The sequence below is a fragment of the Anser brachyrhynchus genome (genome assembly GCF_964034855.1).
Source record: "Anser brachyrhynchus genome assembly, chromosome: 2".
Taxonomy (NCBI): Eukaryota; Metazoa; Chordata; class Aves; order Anseriformes; family Anatidae; genus Anser; species Anser brachyrhynchus.
Genome location: NC_137695.1, coordinates 134,859,027 through 134,881,953, shown reverse-complemented (window position 1 = coordinate 134,881,953; position 22,927 = coordinate 134,859,027). Strand labels below are relative to the sequence as shown.

Sequence of the window (22,927 nt, the reverse complement as noted above, 5' to 3'; positions counted from 1 at the left end):
AATGTTTTCACAGCCTACTTTGGGTATGAGAGCCTAGGAAACATTTAGATGAAGTAGGAAGTACTTCAGGTAATGTAGGCAGGCTTAGAAAGTGACCTATTGACTGGACTAGCTATGTGCAGCTTATGAGTGTTGTAGCTGTTTACATGCCAGCTTTAATCAGGCTCATGAGGCTTCATCTATTTTAACATTTCTTGTGCACACCAGAGCCTCATCTGAACTGGGAACCAAAATACCATCCTCCCTCCTCCTCCTCTTTTCTAAACACTAGCCCAATATTTCTTAATGAGGATATCTTTTTTTCCATTCCCTTTTCCTCCTGTTCTCATGTATATTTACAAAACAAACAAACAAACAAAACAAACCTATCCCTTAAATCATTTAACAAAACATAATATATTTTTATCCTTCAGTTCTGATCTGCTCAAGCTGGCAGGTACTATTATTATGGTGATCGACTGTGCATTGACATAAGTTGATCTGTTTTCCTTTTTGGAAAGAAAATGCTAATGACTGGAGCATTTTTCCTTTTTTTTTTTTTTGTTCTACTCTTGAAAGAACAGCTTATTTAAAGAAGCATAACAGCTCTTTCTCTGAGCATTTAATGAGAGGCAGCCAGCTGAATCACTTCCATCAGCCCGAAGCTCTGATTCCTGAACTTCGCATACAAGCCCTTCATTGCATTTTTGCTTCAGTTTGAGGGCAGTGTCATCGCAGATGAAGACACTGAATGAGGAACAGTGATGCAAGCATACAAAGGGTAGATACAATTAAATGGCTTCTGGAGACTGACTGGTCAAAGACTCATACAAATGTTCTGCACTAGAAAATATTTTTGACAGAGAAATTAAACATGAAAACACCTTCACTCTGTCTTCATTATAGCCTAGTTGCAACTTTTTTTTTTTTTTTTTTTTTTGAGACTCTTCTATTCCGCTACCAGCTGTTATAGATGAAACCTCGTTAGGATCCTCATTAAACTCTCTGGTTGTTTTTGCCTTCCTCTGCTGCAGTTGGTACTGACCTCTATTGGAGGCAGGATATGAGACTGGATGAATCAACAGTTTGACTGTGGTATTGTGGTGGTGCCTATAAGGTAGTCACCTCCATGATTATCCCCTTATGGCTAAAGAGATGTTCATTCCCATATTAATAAAAGGTAATATGTCTGAGAAGCCTGATTATTCTAAGTAGCCTGTTTATTATTGAAGTGTTTTGGTAATAATGTCCCTTCTGAGCTCTACTTTTGCAGGCTTAATTCTATGACTAGATATAACTATGTATGGGCAGATTCAACTTTCAGGACTTGAATGCACTATGCTGGGTCACATCCTTGATAAAGGTGGAATTACTTATATGAACTAAAACAGGAGGAGGCTATCACAGTTTATCACTTCAATATAGGCCTTATGTGTTACATAGCCTTGTGCCAGCTCTTTGCCTTTGGCTAAATTGCACTTCAAGCCCTGAGTCAAATATGCACATTGAAAGCTACCTTGAGAGTCAGGGTTGGAGAATGTTCTACTTGACTGGGGATAAAATAAAACTTAAATAACATCTTTTGATTTGGTTAAAAATGAGCTTGTTAAGCAGCACTGGCTGCTTTATCATAAGAAATGACAGTATTTGCTGTAAGTGGTGCCTAAAATAGACATGAAACTACTTGATCTAAGTGGAACCATTTCATAATATGTTCATTTTAAACATGGGCAGCAAATTCTATCAGTATGGCAAGAGAATTTTATCAACAGAACTTTGTGATGCTTAGATGATGATTTTTGCCATTTATTACTACAGCTGTGGCAAAGATAGTGGTAAACTTTTACAGTTTATTTCTCCCAGTAGAATAGACACATATGGTCACAATTACATATATGGTTATCACCATACCATAAGAACCTTGTTTTAGTTTCTTAAAATATTAATAATTTAGGCTGAAACATACTAGGTTGGTTATCTGCCTATAGCTAAAGTGTTGGAAAGTTTCAATGCATCTTTTTACAAGAATGGAGGTAGAAAAACTGTTCCCAGGTTGGAACTGTTCTCCAAGAAAATTAGTGTTTGGATCAAGCACTTGGAATTTGGCAGCGGGTTTATCTAGTGTTAAGGATGGGGCTTTTAACACTTCCATTAGTTAGTTTGAATTTTATCAAATCACAGTTGCTGAAGATATTTCTATAATGAACTGTTTGGGTCAGATGACTCAACATTTTTTTTTCCTCTCATGGTAAATTTTAAAATAGAAATTAAAATTACGGCAAAAAAATGTTTTTAATGCCATGGAATCTTGTGCAATCTTTATGACTTCTCTACAGCTTTCTTCCTGCCTTCTCTGTTTTTATTTTTATAGTTGCCTGAATATTTACCTGAGTTATGTTGCCCTACTAGCATTAGCAAGATTTGATTGTGTGCTTAAAAGTTGATTCAGATTTTGTATCTGTCCCATCTTCAGTAATCAATACCCACTTGTTTTTAAATACTGTTGTTAATGTTTATGAAAATACTTATTTATTGACAAATGGTACTCCTCTTTGTAAGTCTAAGGACTTCCAGAATGCTTCAGCCTATGTGTCTTGAATAATGTTTTTATTTTAGTATATTAGAAAGCTCTACAGCACATTATCATTCATTAATGGAAATTGCATCTAGGTGCATTATATTAAGTAAATATTGTGTTTATTGTATTTATTTGAGTCATATATCAAAATTCTGGAACCTGTAAAGTTACATTGCACACATGCTACTTGATCTCCACCTACTATATTTTACCACCAGCAGTTATTGCTATGAATACTGCACCAAATATACAAAAGAGCTGCATGAACTCTGTCATATAGGAAAATTATATATTATGTTTATATTTTAGAAGTGTATCTGATTTTAAGCAGCACTTAAGTACTGACTCTAAGCATTTTTTAGTAGGAAGAGTGTGCTGTAAAGCTTTAATAGGATGTGAAATGCTTCATTAAGCATTATCTAACATGTCTAAAACAAAATGCAGACTAAAGATGTGGTACTTTGGATGTTATTATAATTTCCCCTAGCATCATATGTATAATTACAATCCCAAGTGATTAATTTCCACACTTAAATGTAAGCAGAAAATGAAGTTTGATTTCAGAATATAAATATACTGCAGTGGTGGAGAATAATTAAGGTCTTGATGTTCTCATGTACTTTCTTGCAGATGGTTGGAGCCCTGTTAACTGAACCATAGAGTCCACATGGGAGAATAGTTCTGTCCAGGCAGACTGTAGTGCTCATGTCTCAAGCTTTCAAATGCACTGGTGTTCAGACCTTTGGGACTGCCTGTGTCACTATTTTATAATTCTTTGGGGGTAAGGAACAGAATTTAAAAAAAGACTGGATTTGGAGATGTGGTGGTTTTCAGGCTCAGGACTGGCCAACTATCCCTGATTAAACTGGTGCTTTTCAGAACTATTTTCCAACCTTTGTGCCATTTTACTTTCTCATTGTTGGAGAAAAATGTGTGAATGGCAATAGAGTCTAATAAGCGATAAAAGGAGTACATATAATGTTATTCAGATCCTCAAAAACAAAACTGGAAGTTTTTTTTTTTTAATTGATGCTTTGTCTCAGTGCGAAGAGATACTTGAAACAGGGTCTAATCACATTCCTTGCATGGATATGATCTTAACTGTTTCTGTTCAGATTTTTTAAAATAATTGCAAACCTCTACTGACAGTATCCATTTAGAACATTTCTCAGATCTTTTGTGTACTGATAATTATTTGGCAGGGACCAGTACTTGCTACTGCAAGACTGCTGTATACTAGGGTGAGACTACTATCAATGAAAGGAGAAATGTGTCAGGTTATCAGAAATCCAGAGGAAAATAGCTGTGAGACCAACCATTTAACACTGCTCTATGAATGCCAAAGAATACATAAAATATTAAAAATATGCTTCAATCCTTACAGACATAGCCTTTCAAACCTCAACGTTTTTTCTAATCGTCTTGGTGTGAGAAAGCTACCGATACTCTTATTTCTTGACTTGTTCCAGGAAGAGAAAGTCTGAGCCTCTTGCTGTGTAAGGAGAAAAGCAAGGCAGAGTACACATACCCACACGTCAGGTCACATAGCAATCCAGGTGGCCATACTGTGACCCGTGTTGTTTATGCACGTATCTCTACTCCTTTCTATTTTTCCCCTAAAGTATTGTTCCTTTCAGGGAAAGAATTACATACTACTTTTTTCTATTTAATCATCAACTTGATGATCAGCTTGAAACCTCTGGAAGCTGCTTAGAGAGCCAAAATTTATATCAAGCTTTGACTGAAAAGTGCTGTGGGGAGAGTTAATTGGACGTGCAAAATCTACAGATCCAAAGGTAGAGGCAGAGATAAAACTGGATGGAATCTGACTTTTAGATCAATAAAACTCACACATACTTTGTTGTTGTTATTATTAAAAGTCCATGTAATGGCCAGTTGTACAAATTGTCAACTGTCAATTGTAGGAAACTGGAGAGCAGCTAAAACTGAGCCATACAAGGAAGTTAATGAGAGTAAATTAACTCAACATATGATGAAGATAATGAAAAGTTTTGAGATACACGGTCTTAGTTTCCAGAATGATGACTAAAATTCCTACGTAATAAATGTTTAACCTGACTTACTACTGCATGTGTGAATATTTTAGTGGTTAAACTTCCAAATAATAAATGCAATTACTTTTCATAAAACAAACTTTTTTTTTTTAAAAAAAAGAATTTTTAAAGAAGTAGCTTCCTCAGAGAACTGAGTCCAATCTCTGTTAGCCAAAATATGGTCTTGAATCTAGGTTCCTCACATTGGCATGAGTGTCTGCCTGTAACGTGCAATGGAGGTTCACTATTAGGATCTGTGCATGGCAGCAAGGTCATTTGTGAACCTCATTCACTGGAAACAGGGAAATGTCAGAGAAACCATTTAAACATGTATCATTTCTCTCTTCACACCTAGTCTCTACTTTTCAACTGCAGTCCCTTCTCTTGTACTCACATTCTTCTTTCAGCACAAGCAGAAAAAAAGATGGGCTCACAGGTCACGGGGAATTTATGCTGCTTCAAATGTGTGTTACTGGCCACAAGATCCTTCTCTTCATATTGTTCAGTGAATGGGACTAGATAAAGCATTACACTTCCCTGACATAATTGCAGGTGTTTTTTTTTTTTTTTATGCCTTCATTCCTGATGAATTACTTGTATTTTGAAGATATGTTTCTTAAATATATCTCAGATTTTTCCCTGCGTTTCCTTTGCTGGAGTTTGATTCTTTTGGGCTACTTTTAATTTATTTTATATTCAGTAAGGGTCTGATTTTATTTAACATGCAAGTGCTACTTAGCCCTTAAAAGTCTTAATGACATTGCTACCACATGTACTGCATTATAAATTTATTATAATACTCCTCCCAGCTTTCATTGTATTCATCATGTCTACTTTATTTCTAGTCACTATATCCACATTACCCTTTTCCTGTGGCCTGAGTGGCTTTTGAGCATATTCTGTAAGGAAGCAATCCTGTATTACTCTTATAATCATGCTTGCTTGATAGTTTTTCCCACTAAAATTTTCCTAGGAAATGTCTAGGTAATTGAACTCCTACACGGGATCATTACACTGGATTCGATACAGACTTCCTTCATCTGTAAAAACATTTCCTGATATGCTTTCTCATCCTCTCTTGAAAGTCTCTGGCAAGGTCCAAGGACTAACTTTTTCCATATATCATTCTTCAGTTTACTTCAAATAGTCCCTGTTGTGTCAGCCAAGATCCTAGTGTCATTTATTTCTGTTTATTCAGTATTCTCCCTGTACGCAAATTACTCCCTCCCTCATTACTTTTGTTTTACCTCACCCATCCGCAAACTTTATACCTTGGTAATTTTATCTCCCAGTTGATAGCTTGATTTAACCAAGTCTCTGTCATTCCAATGTAATCATAATTTTCCCTCACCATATGTTTCTAATACAGCAATTTTGTTACATATGTTTCTAGCATTTGTAAAACACATTTATCCTGTTCTTTGTCCTTTATGTTCACTTTTTTTTTTTGAATGTGTAGAAAGAAAGGGTTTCCACATTGACTTAATTTACAGATTTAGTGCCCCTTTCTCTAACCATTAAAGTCCTTATCTTTTTTGTCTGTATGAACTCTGGCTGCTGAGCAATAAAAGAAAATTAAGACTCTTTAAATTACTTTTCTCATCTCAGTCTGAAAGTGTTTCTGCAAAGTCAATCTCTTTTGATTTTGAAGGGTTGTTAACCCTTCTCTTTAGGTAAGAGACCTCAAACTTCTCTTCACAGAGGATTTTAAACCAGTATACCAGTGGTTAGCCTATAAGATCAATCCTTTGCCTCCTTTATTCAGATTGCCCTTTGAAAGTTACTTAAATGGTAGACCCAAATGATTAGTTCTTTCTTTGTCAAGCAGACACTCATGCTGTCAGTCCTCTCTGGGTACCAATACCTTCAGAGTGGACTAAAATTCCTGGAAGCTTTCTAACACCCTTTCAGTATTTTGAACTTTTGTCTGGCTGAGAATTGGAATATTGAATTATGTGTCTGGGTTGCTTATACCAGGTGTTGTTGCCCCCCCCCTTTTTTTTCCATTGTTCTCCTTTTCTTATAGAGATAGGGTGATACAGAAGAGTTTGGATGCTTAACAATCAAAGATAAATCTAATTTTGGAAATGGAAAAAAAAATCACTTATCTATCTGTAAATGGCAGAGAGCTGCTCTGTAGCTATCCTGCAGCTGCCCATGGAAAGTACAAATCTGGGCTCAGAGGACTGAAATAATTACACCCTGTTCTGGTTTGAACCAGTCTAATCTTCACTCCAGCTGCTTCTGCCTAAACACAGGGCAGCACCTTAACTATTCAAATGGCCGATTAAATTATAGATTTACCACTTTTCCTAATCTGTGAAAAGCACAGTTCAAAAATATGCGTTTCTTAGTTGAATAAAGCCTGAAGAAAAAGTGACTCAGGTTTACAGCTTCACTCTTCCTTTCCTCCTTTCTCACTTTCACTGTCCTATTGTCAGCTGTTCCTCTCCAGTTGCCTTATTTTACAGCTATTGCTTCCCACTTCTTTTGATATATTTACCTATAAGCCATGTCTACATCTGCACACCAACCTTCTCTTGTCTAGCTAACCTGAGACGTATTTCACTGCAGTTCTGTGAGCTGCATTAGCTGTTATGATTCTGCCAGCTGATGAAGATTGACCTGGTGTAGAGGGGATGAAAAACTGGAACGTCTTTTCATTCTTCCTGTCAGTAAAACACCTGCTTCTAAGCCTTCCATTAAGAAAAATAATAATAAAAAAAATCAACCATATTATATTACAGTAAAACTACACAGTGCAGGGAGATTGATTTAGGCAATATGTGTTTATCCAGATTGGAATATACTTCGAAGTCTGAGGGTGAGGGCCTCATACTTCAAAGAGCTCTAAGGATTTATGGAACAGATTGTAAGCCTGAGAGTGCCATGTGAACCCATCACTGTGGATACAGATCTTGGAATCTAGATGTTCATGTTTGACACATGAATGAACACGTGAAACATAAATAACACTGATCCCTGTTTGTAGGAGATGAGCCTTTGATGAGTGGAAGTGGTTATATTTTGCTGTATCATGTAATAGAGAGCATGGGAAGGAGTGCATCACTAGTTAGTTCAGGAGTGACTGATAGATAGGGTGGGCCTTGCTAGCTCCTGCATAATCTATTTCCTACTTGGAGAACTCCCTTCTGCAGTGAGATATATCTTGCTCAGAACTAAATGGAATCTAATTATTTGTGGGCTGAAATAAGAACAAATCGAGATATGGAAAAAACTATGTCCAGATCAGCAGAGCAATGAAGAAAAAGTCCAACAAGAGAGGAAAAAGTGTATCACAGCATAAGGGAGGAAAAAGGTAAGTCAGAATGCAAGTGAATGCATGTAGGAGAATGAACTAAACAAAATTACACAAAAATATTGTAGAAATAAATTAAGAATGTAGACGTAAAAGATAAGTAATAGAGAGTGAAAATATGATTACACCAAGAAAACTGTTTAAAAACATGCATTTACCTAACTTATTACTTTAACTTGCAAAATAACATGGCATCAGTGCCAAAGGTTACTTTACTACTGTTAGCTTGTGCAGCACTAAAAGCATAATCATGTCAATTGCTTATTTGCATGATTTTTCATATTTCTAAGAGTTGATATGGAAATGATCTGTTATGTATCAGTACAATTTCTGAACACTTGAAAAGAGATAGTGTGGCTTACCCTTCAGAAAAGAATCTCCAGGATAATAGTCTGATGGGTTTTACTTTCTATCATCAAAGGAGAGAAGTGGGGGTAAGATGATATTTAGAGGGTGTGTTTATTTCTAATATATTAGATGAATAATGATTGTATACGTGAAATGTTATATGCATACTTTTAAACTTGATACAAGATGATTATAAGGAACCACATGATCTCGTCTCACTCGAAAGCTAAGTGGTCTTGGACATTACGATCACACATTTGGTCAAAATCTCCTGTCACCCCACTGAGCTAAATGGTAACAGAGGGAGCTTAGCACCTTCCATAAGAGTTGTGGGTATTTAACAGGATCAAGCCAAGAATGTGCAAGAGGTGAATTGAGAATGAGGTGTCGCCATGAACCAGGAAATATCCATGGCTGTCTTTCTCTTTCTATACACAGCTTTTCAGAATAAACTCAATGAATCAGGATGGCAATATGAGGTAAAAATTGACCTAAGGTATGATTATATGGTTACATATTACTGTCAGTTAGCACTGCACGTTTTCCTGTGGGGAGAAGTTAGCTGGTAATGTCCTGGTTTAATGATAACTCTCACACTCACTTTGGAATATTCAAATATTCTGCAAACACCAGTATAGACATTTAGAACAAATACAGCTTTTCTTCAAAGTTTAGTTAATATTCCATATAGGCTGCTTGCCATGATGACTAATGTACTGCAACCTTGCTGTTACGCATTAAACATCATGAAAATGTACATCTGCACTGGATTTTTTTCTTTCCTTTGTTTCTAAAATGCTGAGTTCTGCTAAAAAAATTGGATAGAAATCAAATATAAGAAGCTTAGCCAACTTTAGTAAAATGATACCAGAGTTATATTATCGCTTAATGAAACAAGTATAGAAGGCTGATTGATTTATGGAGCAATTTTTTGCACCATTACCTAACTTGATTGTGTACAAATAGTTTTCTATATTCACAACCATCTTGTTCCTGAATTTCTTTTAGAATGTGCATTTAAAAAGCCAATGTCTTTGTATAAAGGACTGAAAGATCTGAAGTTTTCAGCTGAACAGCCTTCATGACATATGAAGCTGTTTATTGAACTTTATACATTTTAACACTTTTCTGTAAGGATGACAGACAAATAGATTCCTTTTTCCTGCTATGATTAGTATCTCTTTGGAACAGAGGGAAACTTCTATATCTAGTCTAAGTTGTACATTGTTGTACAGTTGTGATATGGTATCTTTTCTTTCCCTAGGAATTGTTGTGTCTTTTCAATAGACTGTGTGTTGTTCTACCCATACATTTACCTTGTCTCCATCCACAAAGACTTTAAACTGTAACTTCAAGGGGTTATTGTTTTAAATAGCATTTCACCTGACTCTTGATTCCTTCTCTTCTGGTTTTAGGCCTAGATCTCATGAAGAAATATTGTCACAAGGGTTCACAGCAAAGCAGTGTTTTTTCCCTCAAGGAGCACAGTGTGACCATCACTTAGTTGAGTATCAGACATTCAGACACTCATGCAGTGCAGGCAAAACATGTATGTCTAGCTCCTAACTTATATCCCTGAATCTGTGTTCATATCCCAACCACTTGCTGATCTACTTTCTTTGCAATTTTCAGAGCAGCCACCTCTGGAATGTTGGGTGAGAGTACAGGAGGAAAGTCATGGTCTTGTTCTTCACTTTGGAGACATTTTCTCAAGATGGCCTGAGAAATGACAAACAATATGACTCGAGCACCTTCCTATTACATTATTCAGGTAACCAGCACACATTTTATTGACATGTGACTTAAGCATTAGAACAGAAGAAAAAATAATCAGAGGTCAAGACCTGGGAATTTAGGCTTTAGTTAACTACATCTCCTTCAACAAAATCTTTGGATGCTCAAAGGCTTTGATTCTGTTCAGAACACACGCTGTTCTCTTGGGGGCATAATAACATAATGGAAAGAAGTTTTTTGAAGGGAAAAAAATCCCATGTGCTGCTATGCATGACTGAATATAAAATGTCTGTTCTCAAGAAGTTATATTCAAGCCATTGAATTACAACACATCCCGTGATTTTGGTGAAGGTTTTCTAATGCAGGCAGATGTTTGAAATAATGGATTTTCATGTATTTTTCCATTTTCAGTATTCTAAGGAATCTAATTTGGAAAAGGAACCCCCTGCACTGGCTGATTTCCTCTCCATGGGGGTCTAAGTGTAATTGATACTGTACTCTAGTACAACAACAATCAGGCTGTTCTCAGCCTCAGTTCTTGCACGTCTAAGTGAAAGAAGGAAATATTTAAATGAGGGGGATGGAGACTGTGATCATATAAATATTTAAATATAATAGGCCCAAATAATTTCTAGTGTAATTACATGGTTATTACATTGGTTACATCTATAATTCAAAAATTAATTTGATAAGTACTAGTCTTAGTTGAGCTAAAGCAGAAATTATCTGGTGTTAGAAAATGTTGAAGTAAACACAATCTGATTTGCATATTAGAGAGCAGTTCAGTAGATGTTTCTGCTCTGATACCTTAGACTAGTTTAGACACAGAAGAAAGAGTATGATAAACACAGCATGGCTGGGACACTGGGTGCAAATGAGAGAATAAAACAGCACATCTATCTATTCAAACATGTCACCCTCACAGTGTATTTCGTGCTTGCAAGTTCCTCTTGGCATAAGTGACTCCAGGGGAAAACCTGGTCTTACTGCTTCCGGATGCTCAGGGATCATCCGCCCAGTCTTTGAAATGTATGAAACCAACACAGAGCACAGAAGAAGTACAGCATTTGTGTTATTTGCTGTTAAAAATTAAGCGTTGAAAGCAACAACTTTGACGCAACCATCACCAGCAGTTTGATAAGTGGTTCACAGAAAGCAGTCTGAAACCATCTCCTCTTCACAGAAAGAAGCAGTAACGCTTGGGCATTTTATTCAACAAGGACAGAGATACCTGACTCTGTGTACCACAAAATCTAGTCATTAGGGCCTCCTTCAACACTAGCTTAATGACCTTATTGGCACCTTTTAAAGAAAAGAAAAATCTGCTGATACTTTTTCCACCTAGTGAAACCAAACCAAACTGAACCAAAACAAAACAACAAGACAAGATCTGTAGAGGTAGAAGTCCCTCAGAGAACATATCTGGCAACAGAGAACCAGGAAGATTTCCTTGGAGCACTCTGTTTGGAAGAGTATTCAGGGACAAGAGTTTGTGATGAATGACTATCAGCAACCACAATTGCCAGCTGAAAATGATCCAGCTATTTCCAAAGTATCTTCTTATTCACTTGAGGGCAGGCCTCTCTGTTCCTCTGAAAAGGGTCCTCGATGCAGCTGTTTTGCCAAACATTTTATTCTGTTGGACCAGAATCCTTGCTAATGTAGACCTAGTCAAAGGCACCAAGTCATGTTTCAGTCTGGTTCTGGAGTCTCAGAACAGTATTTACTAGACCTGCACAATATTAAGCTGATGTTTTTAGTCGAATCTTTGAGGTTGAAGTATTAATTGTGAAGTATTATTAACATAGTGACTTCTCAGAAAGTATTTTGCACACTTCAGTGAGACAAGGAAAGGTAGAGCCCTAAGTCAGAATGGTATTTATGTTCAAGGAACCAGGGCAGCAGCTGGAAAACTGCAAAAGTTTGAAAAGTAGCACAGAAACCTTGGTAAACTGGTATGTTTTTCAAGTGCTCACACATCACCTGAGCTAATATCATTCTCTTTATAAAATAGGTAGTACATATTGTATCTTTAAGGACAAGGAGAGTAGACACATAAGGGACTACAAATTGGGTCAGGCAGCTTTAGGAAATCTATGTAATCAGCATTACCAAAATCAGTCTTGGAAGAAATAAAGATCTTGCAATAGGTTCTCTGCATTGGTAGTATCAGTTTCTAAATAATGTTGTGCCTCCTGGGATTTAATGAACGGATGCACTGTATATTGTCTTAGAAACCAAGCAGAGGTGGAACTGACTGATCTTAATAAAATAAGCATTGAATAAATGTAAGGAAGAGCTTGTCAGTAGGACTTCTGGGGATATATGATTAAAATATATTATCTTCTGAAATGTAACAGCTCAAAGTTGTCATAAGTGAGGGTGAGAAGACAATGTCAAAAGATCCAAGTGAAAAACAGTTACTTAAGCTTTTCAGTGTGTTGAAACAAGCATAGAATTTTGAAGGACAATAAAGGTCTCTGAGCCAGACCTCAGATACCAGTAAAACACGCTTATAGTGCCTAATAAATTTACAGAAATACCAGTAAATGGCATGAAAATTGTAAGAATCTACATGTTTTAATTTTACCTCATTCACATATGAATTTTAATTCCCATTTGGTCTCCCACAATATATTACATTGCTGTCTGCAGAAGAAGGGTAGGTTGGTCATCAGACAGCAGATACTAAATAAAGGCTTGGTTATGTCAAGCATGAAATACATTATTGGCATTCAATTGTTTGCAGTGTTGATTTTTCCAAAATTCATCTTTCTGCTGAGGAATCAGCAATTACATTTCAAGCCATTTGAGGTGAAATGGGGCCTCACATGGCATGATTCTTCCATGGTAAGTTAAAATGATTCATTGATGTTCATGTCCACATTCTATTACTTTCTTCTCACAGTGCTTTCTGAGAGTGAAATCTTTATCTCCTCTGTCCTTGCATTTTCTCTTGAATCTACCAAATATAATGATAATGTAGGCAGTAAATTTTTATTTTTCTTTCGAATGTATGTTGCTTCAAATGCATTCTTTAAGATACACAATAACCTCTATTTTGACCATATAAAAACTGTTAAAAAGCCCCAAACTAAAATCTTACCTAATAACACATAACACTTGCAGCAACACTTCTTTTCTTTGCCTTTGAATAACAATTAATGTAAACACTAGAACAAAATTCTTTGGGCCATATCAATAGTCCTTAATCAGTAGCATTATAGAGCTATGTATGAGATCAGTTTTAATGTTGTTCTACCATTCCTGTTTTTTTACTTTCTCTCTCCTAACCACTTTACCAGGCTGCAGTTGCCTGGGGCTACTAAGTATTTGTTGATTAATATAACCCCTTTGTTTTTAAGTCAGTCACATTTTGACCTGTTTGGAGAATCAGGCCTCTGACTTCACTTACTGAATGTTTGAAAATGTGCATAGCTCTGAAGCCACTCCCTGTGAATGCTACAGCCTGGACAGAGGAACATGCAAGGTCTCAGGTCAGTGCTGTACAGCACTGACAATTTTTAAGCTTGAATGTTGGACTGTTTGTGTAGACATTGCTTCAAATGTTCCTTGTCAGCACAATGATATCCCTTTCATGTTGGCCCTTAGTCTATTAAATAGCCCTCCACCTTCTCATTTCCTCCAAGAGTCCTCTGTATACTTAATGACTGGATAAGTTTTTTTTTTTTTTTTCCTGTGGTGTTTTTTTTTTTTTCCTCCCTATTTTCTGATCCACATAAGAAAGATGAAAATTGTTTCCTTTTTTTTTGGTCACCGTTACAATGATCATATAATATCCTCAGATGTCTGTTCTATTATTTCTTGGTAAAAAAAATGGTTTGGATTTTGTTAGCACAGTGATAACGGTTGAAAAAACACTGAAAGTGATTAATCACTCATCAGACATACTTAGCTACATTTATTTTTCTTAATACTTTTCCCACTGTATTGCAAATTCAGGTGTCAAATGTACATATTTTTTTTTTTCATATCAGCATTTCTGCCAACTCAGAGGGGATCAGGAAAGGGTTTCTTGCTACATGGCAGATAACTCTATTCCCTAATAATCTGTTCTCTCTGGTTGTTCTTTCACTGCTCTGTTCTGTTTATTCCACTATTATTGCATTACATTTCTTCTCTGTCTAATAATCCTGTGGGACAGACCCTGCTCATATTCTTACATACAGCCTGCAAATTAAAGACGCAAGAAGCAATTTCCACAAACACGTAATGTTCAATATTGTGGTAGCTGGGAATTTAAAAGTATCTGAGGCTTTGTTTGTTCACTTCAATTCACTTAATTAAACTAAAAGGAAGGAAAGAGTAAAGAAAAACAAACTACATGATGCAGCAGGCGTAAAGATAGGAAGTAAAGCAAAACAAAACAAAGCAAAGCCCTGCTCAGAAGTGGCATTGCACTTCCCAGAAACATTGACTATGCTAAATGCTTCTTTCTGCTCTGGCAGAGGCGGTGAATTTAGTCCCATATAACTGGAGATACTCAAGAGACCTCCTACGGATAATAATAATGACTACTAACAATAATAGTTGCACAGAGGCTTTTTAAGATCAAATATAAAATTTGAACCCACATCTTAGCCCTTCAGGTGTATGACAAGTCATATCTCTGCATAAACACTTTATTTGATGGCACAAAAGTGTTTGCTTAAAATTATATATTCTAATGATACAAACATATTTGCACATGCTTGGCTTAAAATGTTTTCAGGTTCAATGACCCAGCTTACACCATGCAATGAACCAGTGACGGTAAACACCTGGTATTTAACAGTGATGTTAGGGTCAAAACTCCCACTGACTTCAGTAGATGTGATAGGGCTGCTCTTCCCAAGCTCCAGATAACGCAGACCACACTGCCTTATCCTGAACTACTCCTGTCGATCAAGGAACATTTTATGCTATCAATTCCAAAGGGAACAGAAAAAACATATGTCTTGTTACTGAGTCTAGAACTGCATCAGAGTTCTTGTCAGGGAGAATATAGGGAAAATATCAGGTCTTTTACACAGACTTTGCTCAGGAGTTTGTGGGAGAACTTTGCTTGGACCAAATCCCGTGCTGCATTTGTAAGGGTTCTGTGGTTTAAAATGCCTTTGACTTTCACAGAATCACAGAATCGTCTAGGTTGGAAGAGACCTCCAAGATCACAGAGTCTAACCTCTGACCTAACACTAACAAGTCCTCCACTAAACCATATCACTAAGCTCTACATCTAAACATCTTTTAAAGACATCCAGAGATGGTGACGCAACCACTTCCCTGGGCAGCCCATTCCAATGCCTAACAACCCTTTCAGTAAAGAAGTTTTTCCTAATATCCAACCTAAACCTCCCCTGGCACAACTTTAGCCCATTCCCCCTCGTCCTGTCACCAGGCACGTGGGAGAACAGACCAACCCCCACCTCTTTACAGCCTCCTTTAAGGTACCTATAGAGAGCGATAAGGTCGCCCCTGAGCCTCCTCTTCTCCAGGCTAAACAACCCCAGCTCCCTCAGCCGCTCCTCGTAAGACTTGTTCTCCAGACCCCTCACCAGCTTGGTCGCCCTTCTCTGGACACTCTCAAGTACCTCCATGTCCTTCCTGTAGCAAGGGGCCCAAAACTGAACACAGTACTCGAGGTGCGGCCTCACCAGAGCCGAGTACAGGGGCACAATCACTTCCCTAGACCTGCTGGCCACACTGCTTCTTATACAGGCCAGGATGCTGTTGGCCTTCTTGGCCACCTGAGCACACTGCTGGCTCATACTCAGCCGACTATCAACCAATACTTCCAGGTCCTTCTCTGCCAGGCAGCTTTCCAGCCACTCATCTCCCAGCCTGTAGCTCTGCTTGGGGTTGTTGTGCCCCAGGTGCAGGACCCGACACTTGGCCTTGTTGAACTTCATACAGTTGACATCAGCCCATCGCTCCAGCCTATCCAGATCCTCCTGCAGAGCCTTCCTACCCTCAAGCGGATCGACACACGCACCTAACTTGGTGTCATCTGCAAACTTACTGAGGGTGCACTCGATCCCCTCATCCAAATCATCGATGAAGATATTAAAGAGAACTGGCCCCAGTACTGAGCCCTGGGGGACTCCACTAGTGACCAGCCTCCAACTGGATTTAACTCCAGTTAAATTTAACTGGATTACAACAGCAGGCATGCTTCTAGCCACACGTGCCTTTTTCCAGAGAGAATGCCAAAGAACGTGGCAAACCGCAGTCTGCTGCACCCTGAGGGGCAAGGGCAGAGCAAACCCCCGGCTGGCACAGCTGGGAACATCCCTGCAGAGAGCTGCAATGTCCCTGACAGCAGTTTTGTTCAGGGGGACCCGGGGCCAGGTGGGACAGCCCCGGGTGTGCCTCCCACTGCGTGCTGCAGCCTCTCTCGCCTCCAGATCAGTCACTGTTCTCTGCAACATGCCATGCCCTTCAGCACACTTTCCCCCTCTTTTTCTTGGGGAAGAAACGTCTGACTTACTCTTACACATTTGGTATTTGTGGGTAGGGAAAGGAGGAGAAAATACAGGGCGCTCTGTGTACAAATACCTTCTCTTCCTTATGGGGAGGCAGCAGGCCATCCAGGCAGTGTTCCATCATCCCCATTACAACTGCCTGCTTTATTCTAACCTGGCTCTCTGCAATAACATGGGCTGAAGTTCCCAGCGGCCTGATGTGCTCATGCAGCAACATGGAAGTTGCTCTGCAAACTCCGTGCATTTACTTATGGTCAAACAAAGCCAAATGCCACTTTGTCCTTGTAAGCGACCAACAAAGGTCACTGATGTCTGTCGCTGGGGCTTGGGACCCACTGCATGGGGAACTCCGCTGGCTTCAGCAGAGCCCCCTGCACAACGTCAGGCAGAATTTTGACCCAAAATTGGACTGATTTCGGTCACACCGAGCCTAAAGGTCAGACTGATCTTAACAATGTCCTCCAGAGTTTCCTTTAGGATTATCTTTTCTGTTAAGGGAAGTGTCCCTGCAAATGACGTATGAAATTGACACCACTTCAGCTGCTTTCATTTTTAGTAGAGTTTTGGGATTTCTTAGCTTTTCCTCAACTTTACTCTTTAACTGAAATAAATCTCATTTCAATGAACTCATTTTGCCTTTGCTGAGCAGCTGCTCTTGCAATTGCTGCTACAGCTACTTGATTCCCCTCCCCAGAATCAGAACCCATGGCTTTGGGTTTTCCATGTTTATTATTCATTTAGTTCTTCCTTCATGCTTCCATGGTGGGCAGGAACAGATGTGTCCCTCTGCGCAGAGATGGGGGGCAGCCGGGGGGCTCCTCTCTGCTTGCCTGTCCTCTTCCAGCCACACGCACAGGCAGCGACGGGACTGAACTGGAGCACGCTCCTGGCCCCCTCGGCAGGGAGCTCTCAGAGCTCTGCAGGGCAGGCAGCACAGCCCCAGCTGGACCCCAGCACGCTCCCACAGCCTTCTGGCACGGCCCCGCAACCCTGCGCACACACCCGGGCAACTTTTCCAGTGCCCGGCCCGGGCCTGGGCTCCGCATCACCTGCTGCCGCCCCCCAGTAATGCACTGCCCATGTCACAGCAGGCGGGAGGTGCCCCATGTCACAAAGGGGCGGGGACGGCCTTGGCCCCGGAATGCCGGCCCCAACGGCAGGTGGGCAGTTGGGCAGGCCTGCCATGGCTGCCCGTGCTGACGGGGAGGCTGCTCGGCTGCCTGCTCCTGCGGCTCCAGCCTCCTCTCTGGACACAAACTCAACCAGAGGAATTCAGCTTCTCTCTCCTCTCTCTTCAGGCCCTCACCTCAAATGGCTCTCAGCGCCCTACAGGACACTGACCGAACTAAACCACCGCACACTCCTGGCCTCTCCTTTCCAGCAATGTGCCAGACGATGGTCCTACAAAACAGGTAAGATCGCCCCAACCCACACCGTACCACGGTCTCACAGCAAGCAGGACGGTGGCACAATCGGGCCAGGATGGGAGTGACCGCTCCATCAGGACGACGGGACACGGGCGGACGTGGTGAGACACTTGAGACCCTCGGGCAGAGAGGCAGGGTCAGCCCGTGGTCACAGGGGGATGCTGCTCCGTTTGGTGCTTCTTCTCTTTCAGCCAGACACACACAGCCATGGGACCAGACCACGGCACACTCCTGGCCTCGCTGCCCTCGACCACTCAGCTGGAAGGAAGAGCTGCCAACACTCTACAGGACAGGTAAGATCGCCCCTACCCACACCCACCAGGCTCTAACAGCAAGCAGGAAGGTGACACGATTGTGCCAGGACGGGAGTGACCGCTTCATCAGGATGACTGGACTGGACACGGACGGACGTGGTGAGACCTCAAGCCCCTCGGGCAGAGAGGCAGGGGCAGCCTGTGGTCACAGGGGGATGCTGCTCCGTTTGTTCCTTCTCTTATTAAAGCCAGACACACACAACCTTGGGACCAGACCGCAGCACACTCCTGGCCTCTCTCCCCTTGAGAACTCAGCCGGAAAAGATGCCAACACTCTACAGGACAGATAAGACAGCCCCAACCCATTCCGCACCACGGTCTCACCTCACTAAGTGGGAACGTGACACAGTTGAGCTATAACAAAAATGTCCTGGACATCAGAAAGATGCAAGATGGACAGCCTTGGTGTGAGGCTGGGAGAGCCTCGCACAGGGAGGAAGGAATGGCTTCCATTGCTGACAGGGAGTGGCTGCTCATTTTCTCGCCTCCTGTATTGTAGCTGGACACACTGACAGTGATGGAATGAAGCCATGGCACACTCCTGGCCTCTCTCCCGTTGAGAAGTCAGCTAGAAAAGGTGTCAACGTTCTCCAGGACACGTAAGATCACCCCAACCCACACCCTACCACGGTGTCATAGCAAGCAGGACAGTGACACGCTCAGGCCAGGATGGGAGTGACCGCTCTGTCAGGACGACGGGACACGGAGAGCCTCGGTGAGACGCTAGAGACTCTTGGGTAGAGAGGCTGGGGCTGCCCATGGTCACAGGGGGATGCTGCTCCGTTTGGTGCTTCTTTTCTTTCAGCCAGACACACACAGCCATGGGACCAGACCACAGCACAATCCTGGCCTCGCTGCCCTCGACCACTCAGCTGGAAGGAAGAGCTGCCAACGCTCTACAGGACAGGTAAGATCGCCCCAACCCACACCCACCAGGCTCTAACAGCAGGCAGGAAGGTGACACGATTGGGCCAGGACGGGAGTGACCGCTCCATCAGGATGACTGGACATGGACGGACGTGGTGAGACCTCAAGCCCCTCGGGCAGAGAGGCAGGGGCTGCCTGTGGTCACAGGGGGATGCTGCTCCGTTTGGTGCTTCTCCTCTTTCAGCCAGATACACTCAGCGATGGGACCAGACACTCCTGGCCTCTCTCCCCTTGAGAACTCGGACGGAAGGAGGAGCTTCCAACGCTGTACAGGACAGACAAGCAATCCCCAACCCACACCCCACCACGGTCTCACAGCATGCCAGAAGATGGCATGGTTGGCCTATGACGGGCATCTCCTGGCTGTCAGGGAGACGTGAGATGGATGGCCTTGGAGTGAGGCTGGGAGAGCCTCACTGAGGGATGCAGGGGCTGACCCTGGCAATGGTCTGGGGCTACTCTTTTTGATCATTTTCCTTTCTCACCCCATCACAGAGCCCCGAGCACACCAACGTCTGCCACTGTCCTTTCCCTCCTCTGCCCAATCCCTCTGCGGCCACTGACCTGAAGGCTGGTGCAGCTTTCTACAACCACAGCCACTGGATGAACAGTTAGCACAAAAGGACCCTGTCTCTACCTGGCCATAGTCCTACAAGCACACCAACTGGCCCCACGGCTATGGGCAAAGAGAGCTTGGCACACCTCCGTGCCACCCCACCCCACCCCACGTCTTTCTCAAATGTTGCTCAAATAAAGGTTCTGATTCACAACCTCATCAGCTGCTTTTTCCTGCCCTTCTTGGGGAAACCTCGGGGGGCTTTGCCTTTTGCAGAAGGAGTGAGTGCACCAGCCTCCGCTTCTTCAGATGCCGGCATCAAGAGACTTTCAAAGCAGATTAAGTGTCCTAATCTAAGAGCAGATTCTGCAGGCATGGGTCTGGAAACCAGAGTGCTCCCTCTTTCACCAAGGGACCACATGTGTAGAAGGAAGGAACAACATTTAACACAAAAACCTCATCTGCTGTGATGGAACTGCTTGAGGAAATTCCCCTTCCTGACATGCACTCTGCACCCAATGTGCAGCCGCTGGGGGGGCTGCCCCGCTGCTGGAAGTCAAAGAGAACCATGCTTTCTACCTGGGAAATTAAGAGCCTCTTGTAGCTTTGCTGCACGCTTCTCGCACGCACCAGCCTTGCCATGGCTGGCCATCACAGCTCACTTTAGGCCAACTTCTTCCTAGTCAGCTTGGCCACCTCCTGCTCACAAACTTTAGTGTTCTGCCTCTGCATACACAATGGGAGATTTTACTTTGGATACAGCTGTAGATCCTAGATTGATTTGAAGTTCCAAATTAAACTTCATAACATCCTCCACAAAGATTACAGATAAATAAAAGAGACTATTTCCAAATGACCATGTCATGGAAATGAAAGAATTGAAATAATATTTTTGTGTTTTGATGTGCATTGTTAACAGATAAGAGAAAAAGAGGGATGTTTTCTACAACCTAACTGTGTAATTTGGGAGCTAGTCCATTGGATACCTGAAGGTCTGCTCAGAAGATTCTCCTGTCTATACCTGTCTATATATGTATTTTAGTTTACTTGAGCTTAGGTGCCATTATAATAAGGTTTTCTATGGAAACTCCCTATTCTGATGACATTCATTTATTCCTAGGGTATTCTATTATAACAAGCACCTTAACATGAGGCAAGTGTCTTGATTCCCAGTCACAAGGGGAATTGGATGTTCTCTGTAAGTGAGTTGGAAATGGAAACCAGATTGATTTTGGTGCACCTGTACGGAAAATGTAAAAAATTGTGTGAATAACTTGCATGTGCACTAATTCCTTACATATAAATGTTAATTAAGGATTTACTGGAAATGAAAAATTTGACTCTGCAATATTTTCTGCTCTCCACAAATGCTGCATTCACTTCCTGATTTATCTTCCTGACTTGCAGGCAAGATAGAGATCTCTCCTCTGCTCGTAACAGCAGGCATCTGAAAATATCACCACAGCCTACTGATTTATAATATCAGAGTGAGTCACAGAGGTTACTGGGCATCTCTCAGACCTTGACAGTGAAAGGGACAGGTTCATGACTTCCACTCTGAAAACTTTCTCCACTCCTTACTGTGTGAGAAAATGGAGCCCTGGTTCAGGAACTGTGTCAGATAGCTGTATTTGAAATACTCTTTAGTAGCTCTTTCATAGAAACTGCCAGGCTCCCAAAATAGCAGTGGCTCTCTATAAGCCTGTTTGTGGAAATGCCTTACTGGCAAAGCAGGGTGGATGGTTCATAAGGGGCATCAGGGCCCAGTACAGGCTCTATGAAGGCTGACAGTGACAGCAGGAGACTCAGGGACCCCCACCTTCACATGACATGGAAAAGTGCAAATAGATCTCCATCCATGTGATACGGAGATAATATCAATAAGGACCTTCTCCTCCATTGTACTGAAGTAATAAAGTTTTCTGAGAGGAACAAGGACTAAAAGTCCAGTAGATTCCAATAGAGTCATAGCCAAATAGCTCTCCTTAGTTGTAAGCTTTCTCATTACTCATCCCTTGATGCTGGCTATGCTCTTGGTGCCCCCCAGGCCAGTAAAGGTAGCCTGTGCTGCTTACAGCCCCCTAGTATTTTCCTACCTTTGGAGGGTGTTGATATCAAAGTCAGTTAGACATGCCATCAAGCTGAGCTTTTGTAAGCCATTTGTATGAACTGGAACCTGGGATATCCTCTGCTCTCCTGTGGTGTACAAGCTCAGCAGAGGAAAAAGGAAATATGGGCACAGGCTGGAAACAGGTAGGTAGTTAGCAGTCTTTGAAGCGATGCAACCTTGAGAGATGGGTAAAACTGGTAGACGCATTACAATGAGAACAAAGAAGACGCAGATAAATGAGAAAACAGTTGGGCTATGGATAAGGCACCTGATGTGGGTAGAGGTCAAAGGCTTAGAACCTGGCTAGAGACTCAGCTATTGAACTGAGCGATATCACCAGTTACATGAGCTAAGTTAAAGCTGGGAAACGTATGCTTCAATTCAAGAACCCTGACTGCTTGAGGACATCTTCTCCAGCTTGTCCAACTGTTCACCCAGAAGAGTGTATTATGTTTTGACTGTGCATGTGTAGCTTAATGCTTGCTTTCCAAGGACTACATATAACTGAATGTTATGCATATGGGTGTGTCTATGTGCATGCTTTACCCATGATTTTTTCCCCCTCTACATTTATTAGCACTTCTGAATAAAATCTTATTGCAGATAAATCAAATTTGCCTAGATGCTACGTTGGGTAAAACTAAGGTGCTTTGCAACACCTATAGTTTTTCCTACATTCATGTCTCTGGAAGTAGCGTGTGGTCTATATTCAGCACTTTTCATATAAAAAAAAAGATGTGGTGTGTCCATTATGGAATTAAAAATTACCTTTAAACATCCATTGTATAATTAGCTGAAATCTGGGCAAAGATGTTGGCAGATATAATTTGAAAGCTGAAAATCACTCTTGGCAGCAGTTGTCACTTTGAGAACTAGAGGAATTTTGCCACATAATGAAAAGCATATCTCAAGTCTCAAGTTTAGACCAGTTTCATTTTCCACATTTTTGCTGATGTGATCATACCGTGTTGATGTGGTCTGGTCCGCTCAGAAGTTTCTGACAAAACTCAAATCAATATTAAATGTGCAGGCTTCAAGATGTAATTCATCTCCCTTTGATTTATGCATCGTAAGCATGGTTACCAACTTGTCTATGCTA

The 22,927-nt window shown here is 41.2% G+C and overlaps 2 protein-coding genes across 4 annotated transcripts; both read left to right on the top strand.

Annotated features, from left to right (window-relative positions):
- Positions 1 to 3,045: 3,045 nt before the first annotated feature.
- Positions 3,046 to 17,986, top strand: LOC308190368 (uncharacterized protein; the record flags this gene model as incomplete). Of its 2 annotated transcripts, none has more annotated exons than XM_080581680.1 (5): positions 3,046 to 3,338; positions 7,789 to 7,930; positions 9,694 to 9,827; positions 9,916 to 9,933; positions 17,793 to 17,986. In XM_080581680.1, exons 2-5 carry the CDS (start codon positions 7,872 to 7,874, stop codon positions 17,984 to 17,986), a joined length of 405 nt encoding a protein of 134 aa, XP_080437806.1. In that variant the 5' UTR covers positions 3,046 to 3,338; positions 7,789 to 7,871. The 2 variants fall into 2 exon arrangements, with proteins under 2 accessions (XP_080437806.1, XP_080437807.1); XM_080581681.1 differs by having other exon boundaries at positions 9,694 to 9,781; positions 9,911 to 9,933; positions 17,793 to 17,933.
- Positions 17,987 to 18,260: 274 nt separating this feature from the next.
- On the top strand, positions 18,261 to 19,794 carry LOC308190367 (uncharacterized protein). 2 transcript variants are annotated; one of them, XM_080581678.1, is made up of 5 exons: positions 18,261 to 18,334; positions 18,424 to 18,950; positions 19,041 to 19,257; positions 19,347 to 19,538; positions 19,658 to 19,794. In XM_080581678.1, the coding sequence occupies exons 2-5, from the start codon at positions 18,905 to 18,907 to the stop codon at positions 19,728 to 19,730; spliced, it is 528 nt and encodes a 175-aa protein (XP_080437804.1). In that variant the 5' UTR covers positions 18,261 to 18,334; positions 18,424 to 18,904; the 3' UTR covers positions 19,731 to 19,794. The 2 variants fall into 2 exon arrangements, with proteins under 2 accessions (XP_080437804.1, XP_080437805.1); XM_080581679.1 differs by lacking the exon at positions 18,261 to 18,334 and having other exon boundaries at positions 18,559 to 18,950; positions 19,041 to 19,142.
- Positions 19,795 to 22,927: the final 3,133 nt, after the last annotated feature.